Genomic DNA, 20529 nt, shown 5'->3' on the forward strand with positions numbered 1-20529 from the left:
TACCGCTATATACGAAATCAGTTGCTCATGTATTTAGGACCACGATGTGTCTTCCTTTTATGTTTTTATTTTCCCTTGCTGTAAGAGCTCTGTAACACTGAAATTTATTCTATTCTATTTTATACAGAACATGGCTGCAACTAGTGATGGTGAGATGAAGCCTTGTGATGAACTGAAGCTTCCCATTCAAGCAGTCAACTCATGGTTTGAAGCATTGTGATGATTCATTTTCTCTACTGCGCCATCAAGTGGACGATTCAAGTGAAACAGGCTCAATGATTATAATGATGTGATGTGTAAACCTCTCAACTGAATAAATAAATTGGTCTTTATGGTTATTTATCCCGAATATTGTCTCAGTATGTCTGATACAAAAGAAAAAGTGGAAACTATCAAGACAGAGTTTTTGGGATGATTGTGTAACTGTGTAATCATGCTTATGTACATCTGAATAATGACACAAACTAGTGTGTGGCGCTTCAAGTTGAATAAATAAAGAAATTACTTTTGTTCATGACACCACTAACTAAACTCTAAATATTAGTTATATTTAATATTATATTAATGTTTGTGTATAATACATTGGCAGCTTAACACAGGAATGTACATGGAAACAAAAAGGGAGGGAGTTGTGATGTGAATGTGCTTGTGACTTTATAACAGTGCTCATGAAACTAGGGAAAAGTTATCATTTGTTTTTATTCAAAAATAGCAGCTTTTCCACAGTGCTGGGCTTTAGACAGTTTCTCTTTTTGGAGAGGATTTCTCCTGCTTTTGAAAATACCCTTTCACAGGGCACAGATGAAGCAGGGGTTGCAAGAAAAACCACAGCAAGTTTATACAAGTTTGGATAAAGAAATTTGTGTCCAGCCCAGTACTCCAGCGGATTCTCCAGTCTGCCGATATTTGGTTCATGGAGGTATTTCTGCACTTCAGCTGTTGCATCAGCAGTAGCATTTGGGGTCTTTGTCTCCAGAACAGTGGTGTCCAAACGATAGCACAGTTTGCTACCAAACAGAATGTAAGTAACTAAATACAATATAATAATCGAAATGTGCTCATATACCTTGAGTCACAGGCTGAGAAGCATTTGATGATGAGGCTGCTGATAAGGGAGCCAAGTGCTGCACAAAAGCAGCACATTCAAAAATAAGTCTCTTCTCAGCATCCATTGCTTTATTTGGGCTAAAGAAGCCTATTTTTTTGAACCTTGGATCCAGCAATGTTGCCAGTGACATGATGCTCATTGACTGCAATGTGTAGAGCTTCTCCTTTAATTGTCTCCTTAGATTCTCAACCATGGTGGAGCTCTCTGGAGCTAGGACAACTCCCATTTTCTCTTCATGTAGTGCATGGTGCAACATTGTTAGAAGTGGAATTACTTTGGATCCAGATACTCGCTTTTCCTCTGACAGCTCAGTGGTGGCATCATTAAATGGGGAGAGTATTTTAAGCCATTCTGCCATAAGGTCATACTGTTCAGAGGATAGTGGGCAAATATCAGTGTGCAGGCCAGCTAACGATGCTCCAATAGGTTCCCTGAGTTCATGAACACGTTGAAGCATTTGGAATGTGCTGTTCCAACGTGTATCCACCTCTTGAATTAACTTCAGTGCAGGCTGGCCCATTTGCTCCTGCACCTCTGTCAGCCTCTCCTAGAAAAACAGCCAACAAAACAAAACTGATTAATTCAAGCTGTGTTACTGCAGCAGCACCTTAAAGCAGTAATGAAATAATGGAACAAACCTTAGCAGTTGTACTGCTCTTGAAATATCCCACTATCTTCCTACAGGTAGTCCAGATGTCAGACAGCGTGGTGTGTTGATCAAGAGCTTTTTTGACCATTAGGTTTAATGTATGTGCCAAACAATTACTGTGACGCAAACGAAGCTCCTTAGCACAAGCACCCATGTTTGCTGCTCCATCAGTCACATAACATGTAACTTTGTCTGTAATGCCCCACTCTGACATGAGCGATGCTGTTACTTGTGACAAATTGATAGCAGTATGTGCTTGAGGGAAGTGCTGAACACCTAACACTACAGAATGCAATGCAGTGTTAGAGTCAATGAAATGGCAGGCGACGGCTAGGTAAGCCTCTGTGTTAATGGAGGTCCACATATCAGATGTCAAACTAACTGCAGAAACCTTGGCCACAGTCAGTTTTTCTTTTTGTTTGGACTCTTTGTATCTTTGGTCCACCATAGATTTTAAAGCCTAAACAAATGAAAGTAAAGTACTTAATATGGAAATAAAGGCAAAATGGAAACATGCTTCATATTTTAAGATACACACCTGTCTTGTGGGGAGAACATAGTTAGGGTTCAAAACTTTAACAAGCTTCCTAAAACCACTGTCCTCCACAATAGTGAAGGGCTGGGAATCTTCTATCACCATGTTGACCAAGGCCTCATCCACATCATTCCTCTCCCCTGATACAACAAAAAAAATCAGTAAATACAACCCAAATATTAATGAATTACATGGGGAATATAAATGTATCAAATGACTGTATCTTTAAAACCTACAAAAACTCACCTGAGCTTGGTCCACCTTGGTTAGTCTCCTTGTTCTCATGCAGGGCTCTGTAATGCCTCAGCATAGATGAGGTGTTGTTGCTGTATCCAAGTTCTTTAGAGCTCAGCAAACACTTCACCTTTTAATAAACCAAAAGACAGAAATCTTATTATAGGATCTGTGGTGTGGTTTATTTATATTATGGTACTTATCATTTATTTATTACAGTGTGTATACCCTATTAGGAGAGATGACATCAAAATGTTGCCAGACAGGGGAAAATTTTCTTTTCCTTGCTGGTTCCATCGAGGGAGGAAATGCTCAAGTAACTATGTAACACGTACGTAATCCAATTCCACAACACAATGTGATGGGGGAATCAGCTGTGTTTTGCTGCCCATTTTATTTCGAATCTGGCGCGAACTGGTGAACCAGTTCCTGAGTCAGTCACATGGTACGGACTGCCTGTGAGGCCTCGAACGTCACTGCATACGTAATCAAAGCAAGCCTCGATACGCGCTTCACAAACACGCCCCCGAGATTACCCGACACACGATTCGAAGCTTCAACACACAGGACACATCACTACCCTATAGTATCGCATACTGAACTGGAGGTTGTTATTCATGCATTCATTTCATCACAATTGAACTAATGTAATTCACTGTTTACATGTCTAAACAAAAACTCCCTGGAGCGTCTGCAGATTGTCCAAAATGCTGCAGCAAGGCTTCTGACAAAAACATCTAAGTACTCTCATGTAACACCGTTGCTTATACAGCTGCACTGGCTCCCCGTTGAATTCAGAGTCCATTTTAAGATACTGGTTCTGACATTTAAAGCTCTTCAAGGACAAGCACCAGCCTACATCATTGAACTTTTACAGCCCTATGTCCCTAGTAGGTCCCTGAGGTCTTGTGATCAGGGCCTACTTGTTATTCAGTATACAAGGCTGAAAACCAAGGGAGATAGAGCTTTTGCCACTGTGGCCACCGGGCTGTGGAACTCTCCTCCTCAGAACTTAAGATCTGTGGACTCAGTGATCACTTAAAAAAAAAAAAAAAAAACACAACTAAAAACACATTTTTTTAGAATTGCATTTTGTTAACTTTTGACTGTTTTTGTTTTATACCTTGTGAAGCACTTTGCGATCTTTTATCTAGAAATGTGCTATATAAATACAATTTTACTTACTTAGGAATGAAAATTAGAGCTGGAATTGCACAACCTGCAGGCTAAACACAATGAATCACCTTCTGAGAAATTAAGGAATGGAATTCAGGTGGTTAAAACAACTTTGGAGGGACTACTGACAAGAAAGGCTGAGAAATCCATATTGTTCTTGAGGCAGAGGTTAAATGAGTTTGCTAACAAACCTAACTGGCTAATCTTCTTCGTAATAAGCGAGATGGTTGTAATATCCCATGTGTTAGAGACTCATCTGGTTTACCTAAATATGATAATTTAAGGATTAATGACACTTTTAAAACTTTTTATAAGCAGTTATATACCTCCCAGTTTAAATCAACATACAAACAAGGTATGCACCACTTCTTCTTAGGACTAAATTTACCTAAAGTTACTGAAATCCAAAGGGATGATTTATGTAAACCTATAACGCAAAGCGAATTTTTGAAGGTTATTTAGATGCTTCCAAATAACAAAGCTCCAGGTCCATAAGGGTTCACGGGGAAGTTTAAAAAAAAAAAAAAAAAAAAAAAATTCAGTAAGATTCTAACTTCCCCACTGTATAAGATGCTTCTGTCCTCTTTTGAGGCAGGCACTCTTCCCCCCTACTTAATGGAGGCTAATATTTCTCTAATTCTGAAGAAGGGCAAACCTCCTGAAGAATGTGCCTCCTATAGACCTATATCTGTTTTAAATCTTGATTTGAAGATACTTGCTAAGGTCCTACCTATACATCCTGGGCCAATACTACCTTCGATTGTTAAGAATGATCAAACTGGTTTTATACGGGGGCAGTATTCCGCACATAGCGTGAGGCGCCTACTTAACATTATTCAGCACTCATCCTTGTTTAACCCCGAGGCTCTAGTCATCTCACTTGATGCTGAAAAGGCCTTTAGCCATCTGTAATGGCCGTTTCTTTTTTTTTTTTTTTTTTTTTTTTTTTAAATACACTTCAAGAATTTGGTTTAGGTGACAACTCTGTTAAATGGATCCAAATCCTTTATACTTTACCTCTTTCGACAGTAATTACCAATGGTCATAGGTCAGGTAATTTCAGTACTGAGCGTGGCAGTCGGCAGGGCTGTCCACTGAGCCCTTTGTTATTCGCCCTGGCTATGGAACCCCTGCCACAGCCATTAGGAGGGATGCTGCTATTGAAGGACTCTGCTTGAACAATTCTCAACATAAGATTTCACTTTATGCAGATGACGTTTAAATTTTTCTAAATTCTCCAGCTCACCCAATTCCTAGATCAGTTTTGTTAATTTCCCAATACGGCTCCTTCTCAGGCTACAAGATCAATTTTTCTAAAAGTGAGGCTGTGCCCCTATCTATCTAAAAGATCTGTATAATCTGAACTACACCCATTTAATTCAGACCATCAATCGCGATTTGGATAGGTAGTGCAGCATCCCACTGTCTCCTTTAGGTCGTATACATCTGGTCAAGATGAATATCCTTCCTCGCCTCTTGTATTTATTCCAGATATTACTGCTTGCTCTGTCCAAAAAAGTTTTGTAAAAATTAAACGGCTCAATTATCTCATTTATATGGCGTAAGAAAACACCTAGGTTGAGATACAGTTTTCTGCGTTTACCTGTTCAGAAAGGTGGTCTTGCCGCTCCCACCCTCCCACAATACCTCTGGGCTGCCAATGGAAGCCTTCTCTACAGGTCTTAAGGACAAACCTTTCCTTTTCTACCGCACATGGGACCCCTTTTTAGCCCACCTTCTGCTCAGAGGTTGAAATCTGGCTCACAGGATTTAGCCTGGAAACAAAGGGACGGTAGGCCCTGGCTGTTAAATGATTGCTGAAGTGAAGTTAGAAGCTTCATTTACTGGTGGATGTGCACTATAAGCTGCCCTGATTCGGCATTTATGTCCTGTTTGGGGCTGTTTATCTGCAGGAGTATTCTTTGCTGCTGATTGCTGAGAGTTGAATCTGCATGGGCACAGATGATTTGCATGTTTGTACTGAAATCTAGACAATGCTTTCCTCCCTCTACTGTTGAACAGTGAGTCCACTTCAGTCCAGTTTGAAGAAACTAATTTAAGCTGTGGGGAAGCATGAAGCAGATGGTTGGATGTAGAGCATCTGTTCAAATCTTTGGCACATTTCAACATCAATCTGGTTTAGATCCAGTAAGAAGAAGATCAGGAAACCAGCTGCTAAAGGGAGACAAGGGATTGTTCTCACCCTGAGGACCACTATACCCACTCTGACCTCAATCAGTCAAAAAGGCCTTCAGCAGTCACACTGGTTTGGTAAAGAAGGTGTTGAGTTTGACCCACAGGCTTTTAAAAGAGAGCTTCAGCTCTCCCTGCAAGGACCTGGTAGAAACTTTTAAAACATTACACTGTCTTCATGTCTTCAACTCGCTCTGAGCCTGACATCAGTGTGGTTATTGATGCTGCAAAACGGGATGGTTTAAACAGATGCTTCGAAGCCTCAGCAACAAACCACCTGCTCCAGCAGAGATGCTTAAACCAGTTTTGTCTTTTAGTCTGTGAAGCCGGCAGATTGGTAGACCCTGATGGCTTTCATGAATCTGAATTTCTCAGAATTCAACAGGTATGTACTCAGCCTTGTTGCACAGTAAGCTAGGTTCAAGTGAAACTGGTGATTTGAGGAATGCAGCCAAAATGCAGAGTGTTTGTATGATGCTATTCTGTATAAGAGTGAGCAATTTAGCCATTATTTAATTACTTTTTTGGTACCGTTTTCTGTTCTAAAGTGACTTATGCCAAAGCATAACAGTTGCTGACCCATGTGGACCATATAGTTATAATAATTTTTTTTTTTAAATCTCGTCTTTTTTCAGGTGAACACTTGTTGTCAGAACTGAAGGAGGAAGTTTAGGAAAACCAGCACATGATGTAGAGAAATTTCAGCACTGTGGCTCGACAGGAGCAGGTCCTGCCTTACCTGAACACCTTTGTCAGTGATGGAGCTTCCTGTTTGTATCCAAACACTGGGTCAGTTAAAGAGGGTGGGGGAGTAAAGAAAGGCCACTTCCTCCCTTGTGTTGGTGTAGCTGAAGTTGTAGAAGTTAAATATTGCACAGTACTGTGTCAATATTTTCTCCTCTTGCCTTTGGTGCAGTTTATCCATCTAGATTATTTTGGTGTAGGCAACCCACTTTTGTAGTTTTCTCTGAGCTCTGTGTCTCTGAAAAGTAACGTTTCCATCCTAAAGAAATCCAGACTGTATTACAGATCTACTGACCTTGTAGGAATTCTTTTCTTTCCACTGAACTACATCTGCTAACCATATCACTGGAAGAAGCACGTAAAGGCTTTGAACAAGAAGCTTGACTTTATGACAGGCTTCATGCTTCTTTGTAGTTGGCAGGTGTAGACACTGCACCAGATTTCTGAGTTTTAACAAATTCATGCATTTCAACAATACTTTGGTCTAGAAAAGGTGGCAGTTGAGAAACGGGCAGTGCTTCATTTAACAAAGTCAATATTTAGAGCAGAAAAGATGCAGGTCTAGATCACTGGACTTTAAATATTTATTTAAAACCCTGGACTGACCTCCAGCAATAAAACATGTTTTAAGGATAAAAGATTAACAGGTGTAATTAAGACATGTGTGCACAAAGTCTTTCAAATACAGCTTCTGTCATTTCAAGAAACATGAACAGAACATTTAAAATGGCCATCAGATAAAATCCACAGCAAACCTGATATGCTGCCAGTGCCAGCTAGCTTCCATGTTGGAAAAACACAGATGATGCGGAAGTGCTTTAAATTTCTCTGAAAACCACCAGCATGTGGTTTCACAATCACACCTCCACGCATCATATTTCTGCCATGTTGTTTTTGAGACCAGTATGGCAAAAATCCTCATCTTGAGGCTCCAGAATGAGAATTCACAAATAAAAGGGGCAGTAACAGTAGGGATGGGTACCGGTATCCGGTGCCATTATGGCACTGGTTCTGACATAAACGGTAGGAACCAGACCGAAAAGCAGCACACATTTGCTTTATTTCGGTGCTTTTTTCCCCCTGAGATGTCATACCCTTTGGATTCTAGCCAATCATTTTAACCTTTGAAAGGATAGTAGGTGAGCCCAGGTACGCATAGCGCTCAAGAGTCTGGCTGTACTTCCCAGCAAAAGATGCAAACTCAGCAGCCTGCAACAAGCACCAGTGCGACCAACTGCTCGGGTAACAAAGGAAAAAAAACTCTGCAACTCTCCGTGTGGTCAACATTATGCCCTTGTCATGGACTACACTAATCAGAGTGTTAAGAAATAAACATATTCTTAGTGCTTATTATATTGTTTTATGTATTTTAGTAATGAAGGCTTGTAAAGCAAGGCCACTTTTGACCCACAAACTAAGTGCTCAGACAGACAGACACACACACACACAGAGTGCAGAATTATTAGGCAAGTTGTATTTTTGAGGAATAATTTTATTATTGAACAACAACCATGTTCTCAATGAATCCAAAAAACTCATTAATATCAAAGCTGAATGTTTTTGGAAGTAGTTTTTAGTTTTAGCTATTTTAGGGGGATATCTGTGTGTGCAGGTGACTATTACTGTGCATAATTATTAGGCAACTTAACAAAAAACAAATATATACCCATGTCAATTATTTATTTTTACCAGTGAAACCAATATAACATCTCCACATTCACAAATATACATTTCTGACATTCAAAAACAAAACAAAGAAAAACAAAACAAATCAGCGACCAATATAGCCACCTTTCTTTGCAAGGACACTCAAAAGCCTGCCATCCATGGATTCTGTCAGTGTTTTGATCTGTTCACCATCAACATTGCGTGCAGCAGCAACCACAGCCTCCCAGACACTGTTCAGAGAGGTGTACTGTTTTCCCTCCTTGTAAATCTCACATTTGATGATGGACCACAGGTTCTCAATGGGGTTCAGATCAGGTGAACAAGGAGGCCATGTCATTAGTTTTTCTTCTTTTATACCCTTTCTTGCCAGCCACGCTGTGGAGTACTTGGACGCGTGTGATGGAGCATTGTCCTGCATGAAAATTATGTTTTTCTTGAAGGATGCAGACTTCTTCCTGTACCACTGCTTGAAGAAGGTGTCTTCCAGAAACTGGCAGTAGGACTGGAAGTTGAGCTTGACTCCATCCTCAACCCGAAAAGGCCCCACAAGCTCATCTTTGATGATACCAGCCCAAACCAGTACTCCACCTCCACCTTGCTGGCGTCTGAGTCGGACTGGAGCTCTCTGCCCTTTACCAATCCAGCCACGGGCCCATCCATCTGGCCCATCAAGACTCACTCTCATTTCATCAGTCCATAAAACCTTAGAAAAATCAGTCTTGAGATATTTCTTGGCCCAGTCTTGATGTTTCAGCTTGTGTGTCTTGTTCAGTGGTGGTCGTCTTTCAGCCTTTCTTACCTTGGCCATGTCTCTGAGTATTGCACACCTTGTGCTTTTGGGCACTCCAGTGATGTTGCAGCTCTGAAATATGGCCAAACTGGTGGCAAGTGGCATCGTGGCAGCTGCACGCTTGACTTTTCTCAGTTCATGGGCAGTTATTTTGCGCCTTGGTTTTTCCACACGCTTCTTGCGACCCTGTTGACTATTTTGAATGAAACGCTTGATTGGTCGATGATCACGCTTCAGAAGCTTTGCAATTTTGAGACTGCTGCATCCCTCTGCAAGATATCTCACTATTTTTGACTTTTCTGAGCCTGTCAAGTCCTTCTTTTGACCCATTTTGCCAAAGGAAAGGACGTTGCCTAATAATTATGCACACCTGATATAGGGTGTTGATGTCATTAGACCACACCCCTTCTCATTACAGAGATGCACATCACCTAATATGCTTAATTGGTAGTAGGCTTTCGAGCCTATACAGCTTGGAGTAAGACAACATGCATGAAGAGGATGATGTGGACAAAATACTCATTTGCCTAATAATTCTGTACGTACACACACACACACACACACACACACTGATTTTTTCAGAACTGTGGGTGCATGAAAGCGCCTAACAGCTCTCCATTTCCGGAAATGTAAAATAAAGATCATTTTCTGAGTTAGACCACTTTGAGCTGTTTGTCTTTCTTCACTGCCGAAAGAATTCAAAGAACGGAATTTAATAAGAGATAGCCAGGGGCGGGACCTCTCTGATTGGCCGTGGTCCAGTTGAAAGAGGGAGGTGAGTAGCTTGAAAAAAGCGATATCAATTCATTAAATCCTGAATTGACTTTTAAATATAACTGTGTTTTGCCAGAAACGCCAGATTCTCAGATTAAAGCTCACAAAACTATTTCAACAACCACCAAACGAGAGCAGGTACACGGATTCCACTCTATGACGTAAACACTGAGTGGACCCGACGCAACAGAATCAGCTTTGTCTTTCTCGGCTTTCTCACCCGATGGCCCGTAGACGGACACGCTGTCGGAGCTCAGCGATTCTGATGCGTCGGGTCCGCTCTGTGTTTACGTCTTTTTGCGCTGATTCTGAGCTGCAGGTTTTGTCTCCCTCCAACCAAAATTCACCGAGCCAGCAGCAAAAGCAGCAGCAAACTACGCTTCACATTTGATCAATGTCGTCATGAATTCCCTCCGAGTTGGCCATCTGAGCTGTTTTGCTTCCACCACGATAAAAATCACACTTCATGCACAGCTGTCTCTCTCTGTACTTCAAGACCAATTTCCTGTCTCAAATCTCTGTTTTATGCATTATTCATTCGCTTATTATCCACCAGGCTACTGTTGTTTACAGTGCTGTCAGCCGCTGTCTTTTTCTTTTTTCACTTAAATGTCCTCGGACAAGAAAGCCTAATTTCTGCTGTTCAATACTGAAGAAATTTAAACTTTTTAAAATTATGCAAAATTGCAGAATATTTTTAAGGTTATCTGCTATAAAAAGCCAGACCAGAAAAATCTCATGTTTTTCTGTGTTTTATTCTTAGTTACTTTGACACAAAGGCATCTGCTGTGATGTTCACAATTCTGATGCAGTCTCACATGTTTCAGTACTGATAAATGATCAGAATTATATATTCCTGACTGCCTGAAGCTAAATTGAATCAAATCAGGACTTTGAGAACCGGAATCGAATGGATTATAGAAATCAGTGACGATACCCAGCCCTAGTGAGCAGCCTAGGCCCGACAGAAGTGGATGTAGCTGTGGGTAATAAGAAAAGATGAAAAGAACTATTGATAACTTTTTTGTTAAGGCCTGATCCGTCTGAAATTCATAGCCAGTGCTCTGACACGGTGCCATCAATCTTTGAATGCTGAAAAAGCACAGTGTATCCAGGAAACACATTATATGTTGCAATAAATGCACTGCCCAAATGTCCCCTCTCCCCACTGCCTTTCAGCAGCATGCAGCAGCAAACAGGAGGCCAAGATGATGATTAGGTTTAACATTTTCTACAATATTGACAAAGCACTTTAAGCACAAGATTGTTAGTTAATAATTTAGAAATGAATGTTGTCTGTATGGACTGCAATTTCCCCCCCCAAAAAAGTGCACATGTAGAACTGCGGTGTTAAGCGATGCGGTTGAAAAATTTGAGTGCGCCTAACTTTTGTGCCGGTGCGCGTAAATTTTTAAAGTTAGGCACACCGGTGTGCCCATGGCAAAAAGTTAGTCTAGAGCCCTGCCTATAGCTGCAGAAAAGGCTAACATTGTTATCTTTTTGCAAAAAGAAATGCTAAACATGAGAGGTTTTTGGACAAAGTTTGTGTTCTCCATTCTTTAAGCACTGTTTCGAGCACCGTTTAGGCACTAAACGATACCCATCCCTACGTAACAGTAGCTACAGTCATCTTTATGCTGTTGAGGCTAAAACTTGATGCTACAAGCTCAATCATCATTGCTAGAAGGCATCATTTAGAATATCTAGTAATAAAGGAGCATTGACTGTTAGCAAGGCTCTCCGCTTTCTCTGTAAAAACTTGCACTGTGAAGTCCAGGGTTGTTCACATTCCATGCAGTACTGAAGACACTGGTGTTGCAATCATAATGTCCGTTGCCTGGTGGCATCGACCAGCCAAACCGGTGAGGTGAGTTGTAGAGGATCCATTGAGGTTCAGGCACAACATTGCCCACAGCATGAGGATAGTGGGCCTGATTATTTGCACCCATGAAGTTGATGTCCAGTTGCTCGCTGAGTGAGGACGCTCCCTGAAACAGAATCACAGACAGATACACAGTCAGTAAAACCATAATAGAGTTCTTGTTTGAAATTATAATCAATACATTTCATCAAATGAAATTAATTACCCAGGTAATGACTGAATTAAAAACAGTTCTGTTTAATAATTGGAGATACTTACATGAAGCGGGACGCCCTAATTGAGATGCTAAGAATCTGGACTGAACACGGAATAAATTTAATGAGTACAATGTACCCAAAATTCAAAATGAATTCAGTTTCTAATGTTCTAGTAACTTTGAAAAAGATTCACCTGTTTGTAGGTCAGTGGACAAGAATTTTTATCTGGCTGTCTGAGAACAGCCCCCCGGTCCTTCCTTTGAGCACCTTGGCCTTTTCTTCATTCTCACACCTAGCACTTGTTGCAGTGTTTTTCCCATTCTGGTTTCTCTGGACAGCAAAACTCTGTTCCTCCTCTATGACAGAGCAGGAAACTGCTTTAGCAGTCTCAAAGATGTTGTTCTTCATCTTCTTAGCAAGAGCTTCCTCAGCCCAAGCAGCAAGTTCTTCCAAAGGAATACTCCCTTCAAGGATGCTGCCAGAAATCCACAAGTGCGTGAGGTAGAAAGACAGAGGGCAAGTAAACGCAAGTCAGTATGCTCCACATTTGTCATCATGGTTACTGATATTATCTCATCTTCCTAAGATTCTAAATTTTGGGTTTACTTTTATTGGTCCCAAGTCTGATGTTGAGAGTAAAGCCTAAAGAAAAAAAAAAGTTATTGTCAGCTTTTCTACTCTCTGCTCTGTGACTACAGAGTCTTGAAATAAAACATGCAATGTTATTAAATCTTCCCCTTACTAAACACCTGAAGTCAGCTCAACTAAAGTGTAGGATGCTGCTGATGGCCATGTATGTTTGTACCAGGGTTGTATTGCAATCTGTCAGGGAATGTTACAGATGCAGCGTGGAGGCTGGAAGCTCCCAGTTTGAATCATGACTATGCCCCCCACCCAGATTCTAAATAAACAAAGAGAATACACAGATGTGCCCAAGATTCTGAAAGAGCAGCAGATTCCCTTCCAGACTCCCTTCCCAGCTCGGCTTAAGGTGAAATATACTGATAAAACAAAAAATTAGAACATGGCAGCTGAAGCTACTGAAGACATGTCTAGTAGAGGTAATGCTGTGAAAGTCGTTCAATCACCAGAAACCGCTCTGGAACTGAAGCAGCTAACCTGGAGCAAGGTGGGCAGAGAACCAACGAGCGCAGCACTGAACAAGAAGCGAGATCCTGGCTACAAAGAATAATTCAGAGCCTTCATGAGGATGGCACCTTCTCCCTCAGGAAAGTGAGGTTTACCCACTCTGTTTTACTTAAGTCTACTTTATTTGGTTTATGGTGCACAATACATAAATAAAAGAATGCTCTCCACGGTGAGGCCTAAGCCATCGGGAGCCTCCTTCATAGACTGATGAGGAAGTTGGCTCTCGAGGTGAAGCAGGGTCCATTTCAGGGACCTCTACCTTGGAAGTTAAGATTTTATTTAGATTTTTGTTCCTTTGCTTGCTCACAAAGCCAATGATGATCATGACTGGGAAGCCCACCAGCAACCACGTGTCCTGCAACGTTGTGTGTTTTTCAACAACAGCAAACTTTATTTATATTGCCCATTTATAAACCAGTGGTATACCAAAGTGCTTAACATACGAGGGTCAAATGTAAGTAATAGAGAGAGATGAAGGCATGGCAAAGTACCAAACATGCTAGGAAGTTGATGGCATTAAAAACACAGAGACAAGAGAAATACATAAAAGCATAATAGAATAATATGTGTAAAAGATAAGAGTTAAGAAAATTTTAAATCTCCTGAATCTAAACAAACAAATTCAAACTGAAAACAGATTAATGAATACATTATTAACTGAGTGAATGTGGATTGATATTGTTTATTTAGGTATTAGATGATGATAATACACCAGAGATGGCCAACCCAGTCTAACACAGTATATCTGAAACTATGACAGACAGGAAGTCATGCTCAAATACTTTGAGTTTATCTAAATGTTACAGCAAAACTTCAGCTACAGTGCTGTCCACTTCTGAAGAAATGTGCTTACATCATGATGAGTTAGGACTGATTGTTTCAGACTGCAGAACCATTTTCTCGAGATTCTTTAGATCAACCATTTCATACTATGACTATACTATAGAGTATTGTGGCAGAACATAGAAAGATAGACGTCTAAAGTCTGTAAAATATTTGGATGTTCAGTCTGTCAGATTTTGAGGCACATGGAAAGTTCAGTTTTGCAGGTGGCAGATTTGTGTTTTATTTCCAGCTTCTCATGCACAAGACACATCATATTCTAAAACATGGTGTTCTCTCTCGTTTCCCAGTGTTACACCCGGCTCAAAAGCCGCAACATAAAAAAGGAGATGAATACCAGAGTATGGGTGAGAAGAGGTTTTATCTAAATGGAATAGCAGGTTGGCTAAAAGACGAGGCAAAGACAAGTGAGCTCCCTGGGAAGCTTGCCTCAGGTATGCTTTCATCCATACCTGACTAGGTGTGGCCAATTAGCACCAGCTGAACACACTGAGCAGATTAGAGGCTGCAGAGGGACGTAACACCTCCCTTAAAAGGGTTCCTCTAGGACCCCTAAATTTATTAAAAGCCCCTCTGAAGCCTTCAGGTCCTTGACTCACAAACCTGGAATAACAGAAGCACAGTGTTCACATTATAGTTGGCATCCCTAAGCATGGATGGGCTTGAGGATTTGAAGTTGCCACACTGAACACACAAAAAATAACATGTGACTAACACAAAGGAGAACAGTCACAAACCCAAAATGATTACCTGATCTGCTACAACACAAAACCAAAAGTAGCAACAAATAATCACAGCTAAGTGAACTGTTGTCTCCACCACACAAACAGTCACATACAAGTGGCCCTATACCACAACAAGTTACTTTAATCCAAAAAGTTCAGTAAATCAAGCACACTAGTGACCAACCACAAAATTGAGAGCTATGGCCACAATGATCACATCAAGGGTGGCTCTGCACCCCATAGTGTTATTGCCATCACCTGGCCAACAACACTCACAAGTGATCCAACAAAATAGCCATATTCCCCACAACACTAAAGGTCACAGCACAAAACACTCACCTCACAAGGATCTCATTAGCATCCATCAACACTGACATATGCACACACGGTGTACACACAATGGCAACTTAAAAATGATCTACCTGCCTCAGCCACAAGACCATAATCATGAATGGTCTCAAACCTGCTACCAAGTTTGGTGCCACTGATTTACTATGTGCAGCTCCCAGCCTAAAACACTAAAAACAACAAAACCCTAACTTTACCTACCCTAGTCTTCAGTGGTGTACCAGGCTCGAGGCAACTTTAAACGCGAACTCGAGAGCAGGCAGCAGACCAGAGATATAGTCTCCTACCAAACTCTGAAGCGTACCCCCACCCAGGATAGCCACCAAACACAATAAACTAAAACAATAAAGCAAAACAACAAACAAGTGCTTCGATGGAAGGGCAGCACAGCCACCCAGCTGAAACACACTGACTAAAGGGACGTTACTCAATCACAGTGAACACCTTCACTCACCCACTTAAAAGCAATACAAAAAAACTGATATTCAAGCTCCACTAAAATGTCCAAATATCCTGGACGAGCCGCCACTTATGTTACGACCCGGCTCAAAAGCCGCAACATAAAAAAGGAGATGAATACCAGAGTATGGGTGAGAAGAGGTTTTATCTTAACATAGAATAGCAGGTTGGCTAAAAGACGAGGTGAGTGAGCTCCCTGGGAAGCTTGCCTCAGGTATGCTTTTATCCACACCTGACTAGGTGTGGCCAATTTGCACCAGCTGAACACACTGAGCAGATTAGAGGCTGCAGAGGGACGTAACACCCAGCAAGTATTTTTTTTTTTTTAAATGTAAAAAATATATTTAAAGTATCCACAGATTTTACAAAATTCTAATATTTCTAAAATCCACAGTTTTTAAGATAAAAGGCCTAAAATTCACCTTGTGTCTTTCATTTACTGAAAGAGACTAAGTCTGACAGATTATTTGAATTACATGAGTTTAAACAAAAATTGTCGTGGTCCTGGGTCGTTAGACCCAGTGTTTTGTGTTTAGTATTAGTATTGTCTTATGTTTTGAGCTCATTCTTGTTTTCTTAGTTCCTTGGGTTTTGGTTCTTGTATTTAGTGTTTCTGATATCCCTACCTGTGTCCTCTCCCGGTGTTCTGTTCGTATCTCTGAGTTTGTGTCTCAAAAAAGTTTGAGTTTCCGGTTTTACTTTGAAGGTCTGTGTCTCGTTATGCCCATTAGTTTCAGCTGTGTCCATCCCACGTGTCATTTCCTCATTGCCTGGTGTGTATTTATAGTGTGTGTTTGCCTGTTTTTGTTGTCACTCTGTCTGTTTAATTTGATAAACCTCTGTGGCTCTCTGCTCTCCATTCTCCACGCGTCATCCTCTGTGTCACCTCATTATGTTTTTCCCTGCAGCCTGTCATCACCCACCTGTGATGACAGGCTAAACAAGATTCCATGACTTCTAAAAAATGCATGTACTCAAATATTATAGTTCATTATGTTATGAGACTCAGTGAAAGTAAAAGAAAACATTGAGGCTGAAAACTCATGGATGGCACCGGCTTTTTCACTGTAAAAAGAAGTTTTCTTCCCACGCAATGAACAGCGTACGCTAATGTTTTTGTCGCTTTTTACGGAATCAAACTCAAAGTAAGGTCAGTACTTCCACGATTTAAACGCTGCACGCTCATACTCTCTCCCGCACTCGTTATATTACCCATTGTTATCTGCACACAGCTGTTGCCACAAACGTAGCACTCGCTTACGTCATTGTCATGAGACACTCTCGCAAACAAAATCATGGTTTAGTAACACAGTAACGCAGCGTGCTTATGGGAAAGTAACAGTAATCTAATGGCCTTTTTTGCAATAGTAATCCCTTACTTTACTCATTACTTGAAAAAAGTAATCGGATTACTGTCACTTGGTGTTTCCTCGCTCTATGGTAGAGTATCACTTCCTGTTCCTGCTCAAACACAGTGGTGTTTCTGAGTAGCTTATGAGTCATTCCACGAGAATGGTTAAAATTGGACTTGGATGTTTTCACATTTTTTACCAAAATGTATTATTTATATGTATATCCCACATCATTAAGGATATATTTAACTATCAGAAAAATGCATTTTCCCATCTCAGGCATTAGTTTTCTTTTATTATTGATCATATTTTCAAGATGTAGTGACTGTAATTCTTCAACCCCGTTATGGACACTTTGCAGGCTCTCTGAATATAATCATAAAATGTATTTCTAAAGAAATCAATATGTTTACATTAATTAGATGTCCCCCATACTAATTCAATAATTTTACATAGAAAAATGACATAAAATCACACATTTTGACTCTCTTAAATCCTGAAATGTAACTAATGAGTGAAAGCAATCTTCTTTCTTCTTCCATCAATCTCATTTTTCATCAAAAATTTAGTTTAACTAAGAATTGTAATCGAAATCAATGATCATATGATAGAGCTCAATATTTTAGACAGAAATCCCCAAAACATTAAATTATTTTTTTCAACATTTTAAGAAAATAATATATGAAAATGTAGGTGTGACGGGGTTGAGACTAGCATAACAGGGTTGAAGATGGTAACAGGGTTGAAGAGACAAATACAGCTTTACATATAAACAGTTGTTTACTCTTAAATTCAATGTACAGGGCTTTCCATTAGCATTACATCTCACTTTGTAACCATAGGAAGGACACCAGATACAAATTGCAGTAGAATTAAGTTTTATTAATCTAAAGTAAAAACAACCACAACAGCACATTAACAACTAACAAACATTGTAAAGTGAATTGCTCAAATGTAACATAATGTGTGTGTGTGTGTGTGTGTGTGTGTATGTGAGGGAGGGTGGGTGGGTGTGTGTGTGTCTAGGCATAAGAGAGCCTCATGAGGTGTGCTAAAAGTCACCTCACCCTTGCTCCAATAACATACAATTAAACTTGATGAACTGGTTGAACTAATAACAATAATAATCAGTTAATGATTTCAGTGTGTCTGTCTGTATCTGTGTCTGTGTCCATGTCAGAGTGTTTTTGCATGTGTGTGCCTGCATCAGTGTGTGTGTCTGTATATATGCATGAATGTGCCTTTTGTTTCATGAATTCATCTTGTGAGTCGGTTCCACACCTCTTTCAAGACTTCCACATGGCGCTTTGTCACAGCCCGTGGGGGTGGAATGAGTTCAAGGACATTATCAAACAGGTACCAGAGGATATCATCCTGATGCGGCCAGAAGAATCGGTTTGACCCAACACGATGCATGCATTTGACCTGGACTTGTGTTGTTTGTATGTTTAGAAGGATGCCTGGATACAAATCATCATCATATCTGAGAATACACCATTTACCATTCAGCTCTGGGCTTTCCCACTGGATTTCTTTTTCTGGATTCCCCCCACTGCCTGTCTGTGATACAGCTGTTTCTATCTTCTGGCCAAAAGTGAAACACTTGGTGTTGAAGCACTTGCAGTTAAACTGCTTCCGTGTTGTGCACATGCAGCTTACATCACGAACCATCAGTTCTCCTGGAGCTACAGTAACGACCTGGTGAATTCTCATGGTTCCAGGAACAGCTGGTATCTGCTTTGGCATTTTCTTCATAGCTTCCTCAACATCTTCACTTTTCACAAAGAACAGTTTCACACTTGTGTTTATTTCAGAAAAGGCCCCAAATAACTCTTCTGCATCTGGGATGTCATGCCCCTTTGCTACCATCATGTCAGCTGCTCTTTTTAAGGCTCCCCCGACACCATCTGGTGCTCCTTTTCCATGACTAGCCTCGAAAAAATTCCAAGAACCAGCCTTGGATGCTCTTCTGTCCAGTTCTGTAGTGAAAAGGTAGAAGTTTCTTCGTTGTTTGTATCGCGTACAGGCTTAAAAAGTGCAGCACAGACACTTGTGGATGTTGGCCTTGAAGGTAATCTAGCACAGGATTTAGGTGCTGCCATATTGCTGGAGGGCCTTTATGTCTACTGGGGGAGATGGTGCTAAAGCACACAGGCTCTGAGAGTCCACCAACATACAACACACCAGTATGAAGGGTGGCCTGCTGATGTGAAGCCCCAAAGTGGACGGGCTGAACTTGAGAACTGTATTTACAGCTGTAGTTTTCTGAGAAGTCAACATGTATCAAAGTCTCCTCCCCTGACATGTTGTTCTTCAGCTCACGGCAGAAGGCATACTGCTGCTTGATATTAAAGTGATGCATTTTAAATTTCTTTACAAAGCTCTGGAAGAGCTCAATGAGGTCCTCTTGTGTGCCCTCCACAGATTTCTTGACTGTCACCTTGACAGTTGCCTCCATCTCTCACGCTCACTCTGCAGGTTTCTCTCCCTTCTTTCAGGATCAGCTTTAAGGCGTTCCCGATACTTCCTTTGCCTTTCTGCTGCTGTTGTTGGTGCCATCTTACTCGCATCCTTAACATGGAACATAAATCACATTCAGCATGCATGCAGTATAAGAATGGTGATTGAATAAAATAATAATTAATTTAAATAATTGGATAACCAAAGTATTAAAATCTCAACCCATCACAATCTCACAACCCCGTTACAATCAAAAACATAACAGGGTTGAGTGTGACTGGGTTGAGATTTTTGCACAAACTGGCCGCTGCTCAATGTAGTGAATACCAGACAGAGAACACATGGCATGCATGAAATTCAAAATCACCATATATTCACGAACTAACAAAAAACTTTTTCATAAGTAATAGTTTTCTATCTTTTTTTCATGTTACGGTGTTGAGTCATTGAGGTTGACGACCACAATATCACAAGATAAATGACTAAAACAAAGGAAAAGAATGGAGCAACTTGCCTGTCTCTGTGGTCCTGTTGTCCAAAAGACTTCAGTGATGTCACTTCCTGATGTATACGGAATTCTGGATAACACCATTGTATTTATGGGGGTGGGATCATTCATGTAACGGGGTTGAAGGGTTAGTCAGGTACAGGAATAATTGTGATTTTAATAAATAATTAACAATTAAATTTGAAAAAAAGAAATATTAACAGCAAAAGAGCACAAATAGATGTTTAGGTTGATATCAAAATTTATTGACTTTTTAAATAGTTTTATTTGGTATTTTCAAAGTAAATTTTCATCAAGGCCATGAGGGACATGACAAAATAGGTGGTGTCAAATGAAAAAACTGTATTATTTCTCATAAAAAGATAAAATTAGTTCAGTTTTTTTACACTGTATTAAAGGGTACATTTCAATATATATGTAAAGCTGTTTAAATAAAAAGTTTGGTGACCCAATAGATGAAATACACCATAAGAGGTGAGAGGGACTCAAATTGTGCCATTTTCATGGAATGACTCTTATCTGCTTAGCAATTTAATTAAAAAACTTTTAAATACATTCTTTTTCACAGTATAATCTTCATGTGCTTTATCCGAAGCACACTTTCTATGTACTCACTACCTAATTTATAGCCAAAGTATTCACTCACTGTGTCTGTACTGTTTCGCTAGCTTAGCTTAGCTCGTAACCGACTCGTTAGCACCATGGCTACTTCATCTGTCCCTCCTGCACTTTCCT

At 40.3% G+C, this 20529-nt stretch overlaps 2 protein-coding genes, 1 long non-coding RNA gene and 1 pseudogene across 3 annotated transcripts; all 4 read right to left on the bottom strand.

Moving 5' to 3' along the window:
* Positions 1-1058: 1058 nt before the first annotated feature.
* Positions 1059-1649, bottom strand: LOC146380130 (zinc finger BED domain-containing protein 4-like). The gene has a single exon (XM_084939931.1). The coding sequence runs from the start codon at positions 1626-1628 to the stop codon at positions 1059-1061; it is 570 nt and encodes a 189-aa protein (XP_084796057.1). The 5' UTR covers positions 1629-1649.
* Positions 1650-1716: 67 nt separating this feature from the next.
* On the bottom strand, positions 1717-2823 carry LOC146380131 (E3 SUMO-protein ligase ZBED1-like). The gene is made up of 4 exons (XM_084939932.1): positions 2755-2823; positions 2539-2656; positions 2296-2432; positions 1717-2217 (listed from the first exon to the last, which is right to left on the bottom strand). The coding sequence occupies exons 1-4, from the start codon at positions 2821-2823 to the stop codon at positions 1717-1719; spliced, it is 825 nt and encodes a 274-aa protein (XP_084796058.1).
* Positions 2824-11412: 8589 nt separating this feature from the next.
* Positions 11413-12401, bottom strand: LOC146380132 (uncharacterized). The gene is made up of 3 exons (XR_014801246.1): positions 12144-12401; positions 12012-12051; positions 11413-11859 (listed from the first exon to the last, which is right to left on the bottom strand). It is a non-coding gene; the product is annotated as an uncharacterized LOC146380132 (long non-coding RNA).
* Positions 12402-18083: 5682 nt separating this feature from the next.
* Positions 18084-19404, bottom strand: LOC146380133 (uncharacterized; annotated as a pseudogene).
* Positions 19405-20529: the final 1125 nt, after the last annotated feature.

The sequence above is a fragment of the Perissodus microlepis genome, chromosome 9 (genome assembly GCF_051167445.1).
Source record: "Perissodus microlepis isolate ML-2025 ecotype Zambia chromosome 9, ASM5116744v1, whole genome shotgun sequence".
In the NCBI taxonomy this organism is placed as follows: Eukaryota; Metazoa; Chordata; class Actinopteri; order Cichliformes; family Cichlidae; genus Perissodus; species Perissodus microlepis.

Bases quoted from the DNA above. Each gene is read 5' to 3' on its own strand.
- LOC146380130 (XM_084939931.1), bottom strand. From the start codon at position 1,628: ATGGGCCAGCCTGCACTGAAGTTAATTCAAGAGGTGGATACACGTTGG.
- LOC146380131 (XM_084939932.1), bottom strand. From the start codon at position 2,823: ATGGAACCAGCAAGGAAAAGAAAATTTTCCCCTGTCTGGCAACATTTT. The intron at 2,433-2,538 runs GTGAGTTTTTGT...TTGTTGTATCAG, and splicing joins CCAAGGTGGACCAAGCTCAG to GGGAGAGGAATGATGTGGAT. The intron at 2,218-2,295 runs GTGTGTATCTTA...TCATTTGTTTAG, and splicing joins ATGTTCTCCCCACAAGACAG to GCTTTAAAATCTATGGTGGA.